The sequence below is a fragment of the Carassius gibelio genome, chromosome A5 (genome assembly GCF_023724105.1).
Source record: "Carassius gibelio isolate Cgi1373 ecotype wild population from Czech Republic chromosome A5, carGib1.2-hapl.c, whole genome shotgun sequence".
NCBI classification, from domain to species: Eukaryota; Metazoa; Chordata; class Actinopteri; order Cypriniformes; family Cyprinidae; genus Carassius; species Carassius gibelio.
Window position 1 is genome coordinate 18957356 of NC_068375.1, and position 15129 is coordinate 18972484.

A 15129-nucleotide genomic window follows, 5' to 3' on the forward strand; every position below is an offset into this window, starting at 1 on the left:
TTTTATTGATATCATATACAGATTGTGTTGGTAACTAAAGTTTACTCTGAAATAACATGGCGGCGTCCGTCACCCGGTAAAGATCAACTTACACGGTTAATTTAAAGGTTGTTTAAACTACAAAATATATTTACTCGCACATATTTCAGAATCGGAATATCAGATATTTCATAATGTTTTGGGAACATTTTGAATAAAACAGGAAAAACAAAATAAAAGTGATACATGTGTCATACAGATCTATTACAAGATCTATGACAAGCATGGTGCATCGCCATGGAAACAATAAGGTGATACATTCTAAAATAACGGTCATCTAAAAAAAACTCACGCACACTCAAACTCAGCTAGAATATTTTAAACTCATGTGCGAAAGGGTTAATCTTCCTGGTTGCTATGTCACTCCGCCTGAGACGTCTCACCTATCCAATGACTGATTACCCACGTTGTTCAGAGCCAGTCATGCTGAAGGGTGTTCCCAAAGCATCCTCCGATGCAGCTGGAGTTCCTGCAGAGGAACTTCCTGTTGTAGCATGATCAGGTTGATGGAGGTCAATGACAATGGCTGGAGACAGGTTAGGGTCATCCTTGCCTTTAATGTTCACAGCACAACAATTAACACTCAAATGCATGAATGCTCAACAGAATAATCTGAGAGCTGCTGCTAAATAATAAAAACAGGTTGGACTTCGGCTGAGCAAGCGGCAGGGTCAGACGCAACAGCAAAGTTTAGATATTGTATTAAAACTTACCCTATGAGACTGTCCTAATTTCAAAGAGCCTGACCTTCAGGCAATTATGAGAATGGTCATCGGCTACATTCACACAGAAGCAGCAGTCAGCTGGCCAGTTGGGAGAACTAAAATGAGTAAAGAGTATGAAAGGAAATGACTGCCGCATTATATATTCCTCTTATATTCTGGATTATCACAAATGGATTTTGAGAGTGAATTCAGCTGATATGTGCTTTATTAACAGAATGGCAATGTGATTGATATACTGTATGTATGAAATAGGTATGTGCTTTCTGGGTTACACACTGTAAAAAATTTTGCCGTTAAATAACAGTAATTTTCTGGCAGCAGGGGTGCCAGTAAAGTACTGTTAATTTACAGCTCTTAACCATTAATTTACCGCTCTTATTTTTTAACAGTATTTTACCGTAAATTCTACCATGGAAATTAACTCCACTCCCACAGCTTCAAACAGTTCGAGTTTTTAAACTAGCATTCCTACGATGTTAGTACTATGAACTTATTTCATTTGAGTCCATTGAGAAGGAATATTTCTTAATATAACGATGCAAACACTTAATGTGCAGTAATAAAGTAACTAAATACATGACTTTTACTCAAATCACTGCAGCTCATTGTCAGCTATAGCACACATGTATGTGCTGAAGTACTTAACACAGAGATCATCACTGTATCAGCGACTCCACATTTACTGTGTTTATATAAAGCAGCAGAAGATCAGAATTTGTGGCTCATCATTGACTGAAGCACCGGCTCTACTCTACAGCACAATGGTGAACAACAAAACTACATTAAACTAAACAATCTCTCTTGTGCAAACACACATTAATACAGTCAAGTTCAGTATTTACTCTCATTATCAGTGTATGACTTTGCCTAATTTTATTTCTATGGATGTTCACAAATATTTTAGTTAAATTAACTTTTTTTTTCATTTGGTAAATCTGACGTTTACATTTTACAGTATATTACTGTTTTTCTTTGACTTAACGGCAACAAACTGTAGAAAAACACTTTTTTTGCTGGCAAACATTTATTTATGGCAAGAAACAGAAGAAAAACAGTCATTTACTGGCAGCAGGGGTGCCAGTAAATAACTGTTTTTCTACAGTTTGTTTCCTGTAAATTGATTACAGTTTATTACTGTTAAATTATGTTCAATGCTGTTTTTTCTTCATCTTAAATCTTTAACCCTTTAAACCCCACAAGAAAATCCTCAGTTTTAAATGAACACTTATAATGTGTGCACACTACAGAGTGTTAGAGTAACACCGAATCAGTGAAGTTAATGAGATAATTCGGTGATTAATTGATGATTGAGCATTAGTGATAAACACCTGCAGAATCACTGAAGCAAAGAGAAACACAAGAACTACAAATTACTTCAACCACAGCCTTAGATGAAATCAACTGAATAAAAGAATACATCAAATCTCTCAAGATCTGATTAAACAACTACTAAAACAGCTTCACCAGATTCACATTACTTACCAGACTGACTTTATTTCTGTCAGATGTCTACAGAAGAACTTATGGAGAGTTAAATAGGTTTAGGTGTTTTTTTCACTACCATGATGGAGATCAGTGTTTACTTTAGTTGGGCTCTTGAACGTGACTTTTCAACAATTAAGTTTTTTTTTTTTTTTTACATGCTGTAACAATGCTCCTTTGGAACCTGTTATAGCAAAACAAAAGTACACAGAAGGAAAAAAAAAATTAATGTTGTTTATAGATTGACAAGAACAAATACTATTATTTCTGATCTAATCCCATGTCTCTTCTCTTATTGAGCCATAAGTTATAAAAGACTGTTAAGAAAATTTCACTCATAATAAAAAAAAAAAACCTTTGCTGAAATTTAGACAGAAACATCAAGAATCAGCGTATGAATCACAGCAATGGTGACAATCCATAAAATAAATGAACAGATCAGTTCTGAACATCACAACACATGCTACTAAAACTTAAAACAAATGCAAAATGATAGGCACATAAGAATTCAAGAAAATAAGTGAACAATTCAGTGGCATAATTTATTCATGCTGCAATGCATGCTGGGAGTCATGGATGAGTTTTATCCTGTGCTGGTACCCAGCATGCATTGCATCATAAACCTTTTGATTGTCACCATTGTTGAGATTAATATGCTGATTGTTGATGTCTCTCTTTCAGTGTTGTGAGGACTGCTGCCCAAAATATTTAAAGCTCAAAAATCCATATCCAGATAATCGCATTACCGTTCAATCTTATAAATTTGAAGAAACAAACAAAAGAAAAGTGTTATTCACTCACATATTTCAACACCAAATTATTATTTGACTATTATAATAACAAGTCAGTCTAGTAGATCATGCCTGACAGAAACAGTCATAATCACTTGATCATCAAGATTAATATTGCTGTAATAGATGTATCATAAAGATACAAATATAACAATGAAACAAAAGTTGAAGTACAAAAGTCAAGGGTCAGGAGCCCATCTAAAGCAAACACTGATCTCCACAATGGTGATGTTAAACGAAACTAACATTATCATCTACATCTCTGTAATTCTCAATAAGATCTTTTGATTTACATTTTACATTTACATTTAATCATTTAGCAGACGCTTTTATCCAAAGCGACTTACAAATGAGAACAATAGAAGCAGTCAGGTCAACAAGAGAACAACAACAGAATACAAGTGCCATGACAAGTCTCAGTTAGTCTAGTATAGAACGCATAGCCAGGTGTATATAATTTTTTTTTTTTTTTTTTTTTTTTTTTTATTAAATGAAAAAGACAAGAAAAGGAAAAGTACTGGTGTTAGTAGGTTAAGTGCAGGCGAAAAAGATGAGTCTTTTTGATCTCTGATCTCTGATCTGACAGAAATAAAGTCAGTCCGGTTAGTAATGAGTGAAGTTGATAAAGCTGTTTGTTGATTGTTTAAATCTTCAGTTGATTTCATCTAAAGCTGTGGCTGAAGTCAGTTGTATTTCTTGTGTTTGTCTTGTTTCTTTTTTCTTCAGTGATTCTACTCATTAACAGCAGCTGTTGATCATTGTCTGAATTCACTCATTAGTTTTCATTCTCTCTGTTAGGTGGACTATATTAGTAAACTCATGTAGGGAATAGTGAATGAGGGTGTAGGGTGTGATTTGAAACACAGCCGCTGAGTGTCGACTTTGAACGTTGTTAATTTACAATATATAGCAGCAGGCTACCTTCTCGAAAACGATGAATATTACCCAGAATGCACTGTTTTACTGAAAAACAGTATGTTACTGTCGAAATTTGGCCGTTTTTTTACAGCGATTTTTAACAGTGCACTGTCTACACCGGATACAACGGTTGTCATGTTGCACATATATAACTTAGTTAAATGATGGATGCTGTTAATTTAATTTTCATTTACAACTTACATGTCATTTTTTTCTCTGTATATGCATTCGATGTTTGCTGCGAGTTGGAGATGACAATTCCACTTACAAAGAATGACGTACAAATATATTAACTGTCTTTATCTGTTAAGATGGTTTCAGGCATTGCTCAAGATTAGTTAGTTAAGGAGCATGACTTTGGTTAAGTGATCATACATATATTTACTGTTCTGCAGATGTTTACACAATGAACAGGGCAGTAGGTGGTGAGTCACAACAACCTGATTGTCTGTCCCAAACACTGACTGTGGGTACAGTATGTAGCCAATGTGATGTGTGAAATAAAGAAAAATATTGCTGTGTCGTGCTGTTTTAAAAAAAATATATATATATATATTAATTAAAGTATTGTTGTGGTCTGATTCTAATGCATCACCTGTTAAACTGCAAATAGCTTTTGTGTTAAAAGAGAGGATATGTGGCAGAGGATTGACCATGTCTCTCTCTGTTTTTCTCCTTCCTCCTCCTTTATATCCCTCTACAGCAGCAGATGGTGAGGATCCAACTTCAGCAGGTGGGATATATCTAGATATGGTAATTGTTGTGCTCCCGTCATTTGGCTCCTGTATCTCTTTGTTACACTTCCTTCTACTGTTGTCAGTTTTGGTATATGTGACCTTCCCTGCATGAAATTTACACGTCTATTTCAGAGCTCTTTCCTTACCTGTTTCTTCACACCTTCTCAAGATCTGTTCTGATGTCACATCATCCTTGCTGTGTTATTCTGTCTTCTCACCATAAAGTTGATGCATTGAGCATCTCAAAACCTGCTACAGAAATCCCCTGCTTATTATTTATCACCAAGTCTCATTTTCAAATGCTATTATTCAGATTGCTTGCTCACAGCTGAATTTGGTTGCCGCCACTGTTGACGTATTTTTTTTGCTTTTTTACATGTTGATAGTTTTTCACATTTGGCACACACACACAGACACACATTCCCATAATTTAAGGTGTTTGCTTTTCTCCACCTCCACTCGACCTCCTTGGCTCCTTCGTATCCCACCCATTGATCCCTTTCATCGCACCTGGTCAGCACTCACTCTCAAGCCCACTGGTCTCTTTGAGCACAGCTGCTTTCAAGAGTGCTCAGACTCTTCTCTCATGGCACATTGTTTTATCCGGTTCCAAGCTTTTGATAAAACACTCCAGCCCTCCTGTCTTCATGATCCTGGGTGTTCCTTTCACATTGTGAACAAGAGGCCTATATATTAATCTCTGTCACCATAGACATAGTCTTTTCTATAAATTTTTATTTTTAAAAGGTAAATCATTAATCATGATTCAGATTCTCTTGGGCTATGTCCTCACAGCAGCAGAATGCGGTTGTCAGTCCTGTATATGAGTCCTTATTACAGTTACATTTACACACAGTACAGTTATTTACGGGCAAGGCAACCTCATTTTGGAACCAAACTCACCCGTAAATTTTAAGGATTCGCGACCACATTCTTGGAAAAACTGCTCTGTGAGAATGAAACACAACTGGAAAACTATACCTGGGTGCACTTTTTAGCGAGACGTGATATAATGTACCAATAAGTACACATCACTGCAGTTTCCAAAAGATATGAACACTAGAGGCAGTAAAACTCTGACACTTTTTATACCTTTTCACACAAATTTACAAAGTTTTGATTAATAAATTGTACATTTCATAAAATTGCTTTAAAAATATCATGTAATGACTTCAAAACAATATTAATATGCTGGGATATTTGAAAACGGTTGCTTTTGAATGTAAGCATCGCGCATAATCAGCTTAATATCTTTGGATTTTCTTGGACGGAAGGTTTGTTAGGTAGCTCAAGGAGTAAGGAGATGTACTTGAGAGGTGAGGATCTCGAGTGTGGATCCCGTGTAACGACGGTTTGACAGAGCAGTTCAAATATGCATATAAGGAAGTTCAAATGGCACTGTTGCATCAACAAATGTGTTTTTCTATCAGTTTTGCATTTGTTAACCCTATCGGGTAGGGTTAAGATTAGGTTTGGTGTAGGGCATATTTCAAAAACTATAAGAGTATTAACTTTTAATGACAGAATTCTGAACTGCCACAATGTGTACCAGAAGCAACATAATAAAAACACTGCAATAAATACCTATTTCAATGTAATAAAAACGTGTCAGGGTTCACAAATTGAACCAGTGTTTCAGCGTCACTCAGTGGACATTTCTATTTGAAACTGCGGCGAAACATGCAGTAAGGTACGTAAAAACGATGTTGCACAAAAAGTGCATAGAGGTTCGTATTTTTATGAGACCAGGTTGGAGAAGGAGCCGCTCTACTGTACAAACACATGTCTACCGTGTGTTGCAAGTTTTCATGGATTTGGTAACATACAGTGACAGACAACTTAGCTTTGTGTCATCTGAAAGTTTTAGATCCAATCAGATTTCAGATTTTATTTTATCTGGCAACAACAGTTTAATACAATTTAGTTTATTTAAAGAGTTAGTTCTCTCAAAAATGTAAATTATCATAATTTACTAATGCTGTTCCAAACCTCTATGACTTTTTTTCTTCTATGGAACATTAGATAACTTGTGAAAAGTTTGAGTGTCTATAGAAGGTGCACTATTCCTTAATTTTTTTTTCTTTAGCTTCTTCCTTTCAGTCAGGTATAATCAAAAGCCAATGTTCCTGCAACTTTATTTAGTGTTATGGTTTCTCCCATTCAGATTTGTAGTGAGTTGGTAATCTTCTCTACCTCAACCAGACTTTTCTCTAAAAACCACACTATCTATATTGCAGCTGTCATATCCTATCTAAAAAACTGTCATTGCATGTTAGTTTAGCATCCAAAGTGGCTTTTTAAGCCTATTCTAAAATTTTTAGTTCTGTTAACTCTTCAGCCAGCCGTACTTTATGCTGATGCTACCAGCTTTATACTACTGTATGTTCTATAATTTACACTTACTAACATCTGTTGGTTTCTCCAAGCATGTTCTGATCTTTAATGCACATAAAAGCATCTAAATGCCACTACTCACAATAAAACTATGATTTCATCTTATTATTTTTTTTTCCATGCTGTGTGCTGCTGTCCTAAATAAATTATTTTTAACCACAAGGGGCCCTATTTTAACGATCTGAAACGCAAGTGTCAAAGCGCGAAGCGCAAGTAACTTTGTGGGCGGGTCTCGGCGCTGTTGCTATTTTCCCGGCGGGATAAATGGCTCGTGCGCCCGGCGCAAATCTAAAATGGGTTGGTCTGAAGTAGCTTCATTATTCATAGGTGTGGTTTGGGCGTAACGTGAAATAAACCAATCAGAGCGTCATCCAACATTCCCTTTAAAAGCAGGTGCGCAAGTTCCATTATGGATTGCTATTATTATGGCGTTTTTACCAGGTGCACGCCAGGAGCGGTTCACAGCCGAGGAGACTGATTTTCTTGTAAGAGCAGTGAAAGACAGAGAAGTTGTGTTGTATGGGGATGGGAGAAACCCACCCAAAATAGCGTCGGTTAAACAGGCGTGGGAGGAAATAGCCACAATTGTTTCATCGATTTTTTTTTCCTGGTTCTTGACGGACAAACCAGTTTGTCAGATGTCCTTATATACATATATGACCTCAAACAGGTCTGATCCTTAATTACTACAATTAGCCTGAATAATTTGTAAGCTAGATTTATGCCTATTTTTTCACATCTTCGTGGCACACCACAATGATTTCCGTCATCTCATGTGTTAATATTTTTTTTTAAGTGTAACAATTTATGATTTGCAAAAATAACTGTTGCATCTGTGTAGATTACATGAGCAAAGTGTATGCGCGTTGTGCACGCTATACATTATGGTCAAGCATGCGCCCTTAAAATAGCAGAATGAACAACGCGCAACGCGCCACTGACTTTAGACTAGGTTTTTTCTGGTCAGTGGCGCAATTGTTTAATGGAACAGCAAAATAGCACCAGGGATTGTTTGCGCCAGAACACGCCTCCTTTCTTGCGCTGAACCGCCCAGGGAGCGCAAGTTCATTCACTAGTTTAGCGATGTGCTTCTGTGGAGGGAAAAGCGGGCTTTGCGCAGGTGCAAAATAGGAATGACACATGCGTCGGTGTACAAAGTCAATTGCGCTGGGTGCAAGATAGGGCCCAAGATGTTTTTTTTTTTTTTTTTTACCTTGCTTGCTTTGTTAAATCCCAAAATATAATAGTTTAACAGTAGTTAATTGTGGATAATTTCCATTTCATATTTTATAATTTAGGAAAACATAAAGTTGGGATAAACTGTCCTACTGTGAGTAATATATTGTGGATAAAAGTATGGCTTGCACCCAAAGAAAGATGTTGTCATGGATAAAACAAAAATGCTTTATGAAATTTGTTATTAATCTGATTTGCTTACATTTGTTTTGACAGATAAAAAGTGTACATGCATCTTCATTTGCCATGAGTCTCTGCATGTGGACCACAATCAAAAGCAATCCACAGAGTGGATTAACTTTAGATTGTTGTTTGGGATCGTTTGGATTGGTTTTAGATCTAAAGATCGCATTTAATCTGGAATTATTTTGCATTATTTCATTTTCCATAATCCACAAAGGTTAGAGCAATGACCTCATTGGGTTCTTTAGGCCTGAAGCATTTCAGCATTGAATTGAGATTTTAAACCTAGAATTATGCCTATCGATAACAAAATTGTACATTTCATAGGGATGGTAAGTACATGCAGTAATAATCATGCATGAGTGTGTGTGCATCATCATTTCATTTATTGGTATACATGTGGCATGTGACACTTGAATCAGTGGCTCCTGTAGTATACTGTACAGTTCAAACAAGACCTCATGCTGTTAGCTTATTATCATGTCACCTGTTTGATATAATTATTTAGATTAAACGGGACCAAAAGCATGATTAATAGGCAATCATTTATTCCCCTAAATGCATTTATTCCTACATGTATTACAGCACCCTGTTACACCTTATTATTCCTATCAAAGCTATTGGCATTTTAAATTGCCCAGTTTGTGAGCAAGAGGTAAATGGGAAGCAGCAGGGCCCAGTGCTGGGAGCTCTTGTTCGCCGTGTAACGAGCTGTCTCGAGTAATATTCCCAGGAGAATGGTGACTCCATGCCCTGACGGTCCAGCTGATTTGGAGACTGTTCGGAGCCACTCAGGTAGACCTGTTTGGTTCTCCGGAGACTTCTGGTTCTTGGACTCTCACTTCCAGCTGTTCTCTCTCTGACCAATGATGCACTAGTACACAGCTGGCCACAGGGCAATGCACTATGCAAATATGTGTTTCCCCCAGTGAGCTTTCTCACACAGACACTTAACAAAGTCTGGGAGTACGAGGAGCAAGTCTTGCTAGTGGCACCGTGTTGGCTAGTGCTCCTTGTGACAGCCCCTCCTTGGCCGATTCCTCGAAGGAAGGATCAACTGACTCAGAGATGGGGCACTGTCTGGCACCCGCGTCCAGACCTTTGGAAACGGAGGTTCTAGGTGACATAACTCAGGAGGTAGTGAACACCATCACTTTGGCAAGAGCACCGTCTTTGAGACACTGTTCATTGAGTGGTGTTCTTCTTGCCCGGAAGACCCCTGAAGAGGCCTGATTGCGGTCGTGCTCTCCTTTTTGCAGCAAGGGCTCTATCAAAGGTTGTCTCCCACCACCCATGTCCAGGTTGCCGCTATTGCTGCGTACCCTGACCCTGTGAATGTGAAGTCTTTAGGTAAGCATGACCTCGTCATCAGGTTCCTTAGAGGGGCGAGGAGGTTAAATACTTCCTGTCCCCCCTCTATACTCTCTTGGGACCTGACTCTAGTGCTAAAATCACTACAGCCAGGCCCATTCGAGCCATTGCATTCAGTTGAGCTAAAGTTTATTTTATTGAAAACTCTGCTCATGCTTGCACTGGCCACCATCAAGAGGGTAGGGTCAACAATTCGTGCCTAGGGGATGGGGTGGCTGACTCCTAGTTAATCCAGAGGCCCCGGCCCGTCTACGTGCCCAATGTTCCCATTACACCCTTCAAAGACCAAGTTGTGAACCTGCAAGCGCTACCCCTGGAGGAGGCAGACCCAGCCCTGGCTTTGCTCTGTCCCGTCTGAGCATTGAGATGCTACCTAGACCGGACACAAAGCTTCAGAGCCTCAGACCAGCTCTTTGTCTGTTACGGAGGCCAGCAGAAGGGGAATGCCATCTCTAAGCAGAGGATGCCTCACTGGATTGTGGATGCCATAACCCTGGCTTATCAGGCACAGGGTGTGCCCTGTCCGTTCAAATTGCGAGCTCACTCAACTAGAAGTGTTGCATCCTCTTGTGCGCTGGCTCGTGGTGCCTCGCTGACAGATATTTGTAGAGCTGCAGGCTGGGCAACCCCTGACACATTCACTAGGTTCTATAGATTTTGTGTAGAGCCGGTATCCTCCTGTGTTCTAACCTCAAATGGGTAGTGGCACTGAGAGGCCCCGGTTAGTGTCAGCTTGCTAAAACTGCTCCAGAGGGTCCGTACTGTAGACCCTGTTTAGATCCTCCATCAACCTAGTTAGCTGGACGTGGCGGAACATCTGGCGCCAGGCCTTCATGATGAATTCATGAGAACCATGGATGGCTGGGTTCCATATTGAGACCTAAGCGGTACTCGTATGCATATAGTCTATCTATGTTATAGCATTAGAGCCCGTGTTTCCCTGGCAGACTTCTGCCTTTCCAAGAGAATTTTAATAACCTCAAATTTCTCCATATACTCCTAAACGGATGCTTTGTTTATTTGCTCCTGAAAAATCCTTCGTGAAGGATGGGGCTTCCGCGGCATCTCTGTTTAAAGCGGAACGGGTACTTTTTCCCAGTGTTCTCCAATCTCACCCACTACGGTAGTGCTTTGAAAATGATGAGTGGAACTACTTGTTCCGAGCCCCGGCCTACACCTAATAGAGGTGCAGGCAGCTCACACAGGCACAGGAAGGGGCAGCACCCATGGCACTTTGGGAGGGATCCCAATTTCGTTGTGACGTCTCCGTTCCGTCCTTCAGAGAATGAGGGTTACCAAATGTAACCAAGACATTTTTACATTAGATCCATGTATACAAGAACTTCCATCGAGATAATGTCCAACAAATACACAGTCTAGGTTGGTTCTCTTTTATTTCTTAACTGCATCCCTGTGCTTTTCTCTACTCTTTGTTCAATTATGGATCTGATATGTATATTGATATGTATATATATACACAGCTGGGGAATATTCATCGTAGCCCACTGGGCCCTTATTAGTGTAGTTGCTATGGAGGAATATGTTGCATGAATGATACACTTTCTTCTTCCGAAGAAACATTAGTATGCCATTATATAAGGTTTGACTGCGTTCACTGGCTAATATTATGACCCCTCCATCAGACACTGACATGCTAAAAACCCCTCGTTTCTAAATGCCCTGCTTTTGACATGAGCAGCTTTTTTGTAATCCGAGAAATATTATTTCAATATGCTGTGTTGCACATTTCAACTTTGAAATGGAAAGAGGTGAATTCTGTTTTCAGGCAGGTCCTGCTTTACCTGGTAGTTGTTTGCATCAAATGGCTGCCAATAATTTGAAAGCTTTATTATAAATGTGGCCTTTTGAAAGGCTCAGCATGTTCAATCTCAGAATAAAGACTTCTGTAACCAGATTGTCAGCACAGCATTTGCTGTATATTATAAAAAACGTGTCTGAAAACATTTGAAACATTAGTTTCAAACTGTTTTATGAAACATACATAAACATTTCTACATTAAAATAAACACATAAGCTGGCTATTTTATTTTCAATGAAAAAACATACACAGCAGGTAATTGATGAGGAAGGACTTTTACATTTGCTTTAATCTTACACTAGAGAGGAAAAAATAAACTAAAACTAATTATTTAACTAAGCATTGCTATATCTTATCTGTCTTGTTGATAATGTGTAACTCCACAAAATGTAAACTGTATTATTGCACAGCTCTCTTTATAAAGTAAGATGGGTATTATTTCCAACTTTTTTTGTACATAGTACAGTGCATTCATGTAATAGCAAATGTAGCAAATCTCAACTGCCTGATTTTTATTTTTGTCATAAATTTTAACTTTATCACTCAACACTTCATATATAGTATAGTTTACCCTTATGCATATATACAGTATAGATAGGTAAGTTCTGGTCTAGTGGTTAGAGAGTTTGACTCCTATTCCTAAGGTTGTGGGTTCGAGTCTCAGGCCAGCAGTACCACGACTGATGTGCCCTTGAGCAGGGCATTGAACCCCCAACTGCTCTCCAGGTGCTGCAGTAAATGGCTGCCCACTGCTCCAGGAGTGTGTGTGTTCACTGCTGTATATTTTTTTATAAGTAAGGCAGTACTTGCGTACTGCCTTATTGTCTTTATTGTTACAAAATGTAAACTATATTATTGGCAAGTTCTAATATGCAAAATATGACCTGAAAATATTAAGATATTATAAACAATAATATAATTATTTTCTGCAAAGCTGCTGTATATACTTGCGTACTGCCTTATTGTCTTTATTGTTACAAAATGTAAACTATATTATTGGCAAGTTCTAATATGCAAAATCTGACCTGAAAATATTAAGATATTATAAACAATAATATAATTATTTTCTGCAAAGCTGCTTTGAAACAGTGTGTATTGTGAAAAGCGCTATACAAATAAATTCAACTTAACTGACTTATTTGTTCATAAATTGTGAAAGTCCTTCAGAAATGCAATTAGGATTACAAAAATAAGAACCCAATAATAAAAATAAGAATCAGTTGGTCTATTCACAATAAACTGTTGAAGGAGTTTTCATTTGGCCATGTTTATTCTTATCAGCCGTGCATTCTTGGATGGATGTGAGTTGACAGGAGAGAATCTCGGGCTGTTCTTCTCCTGCCAGACTGCTATCATGGTGACATTTTCATGGCATTTCCTGCCTCCCTTTTACACCCTCACCTTCCATATCTGAAAGACTTTCCAAGGTGAGCCCTAAGAGATTTTTCTCCCTTGGCGGAGTGCTGGATGGCCACTGATTTATTTCTTTTGCCTCTGTTCTGTTTTTACTTTAACTCGTTGTTGCATCTATTCAGCTTAGTCAGCATTTCTTGTCATATAGTGTGCACAGTGGGATTTAGAGACAGGGCAGACGGCTCTAAAAGCCAGCAGTGAGTGCTTTTCTCTGCGGGCCATAGTTCTTAGTGGGAGAGGCGAGTGTATTGGGCATGCAGTTGGGAACTGGAAGGAGGCTGATACTGCACTCCCGTAAAGGATGAAGACAGAATTAGGCCACGTACGAGCTGTGTAATCTCTTACCCTGCAATCTCTGTGAGCAGAACATCTCTTTTAATGTGTCGTGTTTTTTTTTTTTTTTTTTTTTTCTGTGGTACAGTGATTCTCAATTATGTATACAGTGCTTTAAATAACAGCATACTGACATTACTTTACCGGGGCACAAAACCAGTAATAAGAGTAACTTTTTTTGATATTGAGATTTATACATCATCTGGAAGCTAAATAACTAAGTTTGGTTTGTAAATATAGAACACTAGTCGGCTGAGATACAACTGGAATCTAGGGTGCATAAAAAATAAATTAAAAAAAATGAATAAGACATTAAGAAAATCGCCTTTAAAGTTGTCCAAATGAAGTTCTTAGCAATGCATATCACTAATCAAAAATGAAGCTTTTTTCGCATTAAAAGAAAAATCTGTAATTTTGAGCCATTATGTCATTAATGACACCCTCATGTCGTTCCAAACCCGTAAGAACTCCGTTCATCTTCAGAACACAGTTTAAGATATTTAAGATTTATTCCGAGAGCTTTTTGATCCTCCATTGAAAATGTATGTATGGTATACTCTCCATGTCCAGAAAGGTAATACAAATATCATCAAATTAGTCAAATTATTCACTGATGTGACATCAGTGGGTCAGTTAGAATTTGTTGAAGCATCGAAAATACATTTTGGTCCAAAAATAACAAAAACGACGACTTTATTCAGCATTCTCTTCTCTTTAGTGATATTCAGTGCACGGATTAATGATTCAATTTAACTGGTTCTTCTTGAACCAGTTCACCAAATTGAACTGAATAGTTTGAAATGGTTTGCGTCTCCAATAAGCATTAATTCACAAATTACTTAAGCTGTTAACTTTTTTAACATGACTGATCACTCCCTCTGAGTCTAAATAAACCAATATCCCAGAGTAATTCATTTACTCAAACAGTACACTGATTGAACTGCTGTGAAGATAGAACTGAAGATGAACACCGAGCCAAGCCAGATAACAAAAGAGAGATTGACTCGTTCTCGAGTCAAGAACGGTTGAACCGAGAACCATTTCTGTCTGACTCTTCCAATTCGAGAACCGAGGAGCTGATGATACTGTGCATGCATGATTCAGCATGAAACTGACTGACACACACTGCATCTGAACCGAACTGGTTCTTTTGGTGATTGATTCTGAACTGATTCTGTGCTAATATTATGAGGCTGAAGGCTTGAATGGAGGGCAATAATCGACAAATTTGAATAATCAGTGTCTTATTACCCAAATTATCAGTATTGTATGTTCCTTTTTTTATTGGGGAATATTGAGGATTATGCAAAAATCAGAATTGTAGAATTGATTGTATATATCTCTGTTTTTTAATGTGTGCTCAGTCTGTTGAACCTTACTGTTTAAGTGAATACCTGACTGTAGTGGAAAAAAAGCATCCTGCAGTCCCCAGACTCATAAGATACATACAGGTCATGTGCACATGACCTCACTGTTGCTCTGCGCTGGTGCTGTGCTTGATTTTACTTTACAGGAATTGTGATTTGAGCTCCAACTGCCCACTTGCTCACCTCCCTACCTCCCAAAAGCTCGACTCAATCTGCTCATGATGACTCAGACACAGAGAGTCTGTCTGAGCCCCTCTCACCTCCATCACCTCCACCTGGAGATCATTTGAGGGAACAGTAATTAAAACACCTACAGTTCTT

At 38.2% G+C, this 15129-nt stretch overlaps 1 protein-coding gene across 2 annotated transcripts in view; it reads left to right on the forward strand.

The window, feature by feature from the left end:
• The window catches only part of LOC127999450 (EGF-like repeat and discoidin I-like domain-containing protein 3), a 174740-nt gene that overhangs the window by 42679 nt on the left and 116932 nt on the right, over positions 1-15129 (forward strand). Inside the window, exon 2 of one of the 2 annotated variants that reach the window (XM_052592186.1) lies at positions 4659-4688. The exons of the other annotated variant lie outside the window; for it this stretch is intronic. Within the exon in view, the coding sequence (XP_052448146.1) occupies positions 4659-4688 (30 nt within the window). The remainder of the gene's footprint in view (positions 1-4658; positions 4689-15129) is intronic. 2 annotated transcript variants of the gene reach the window in all.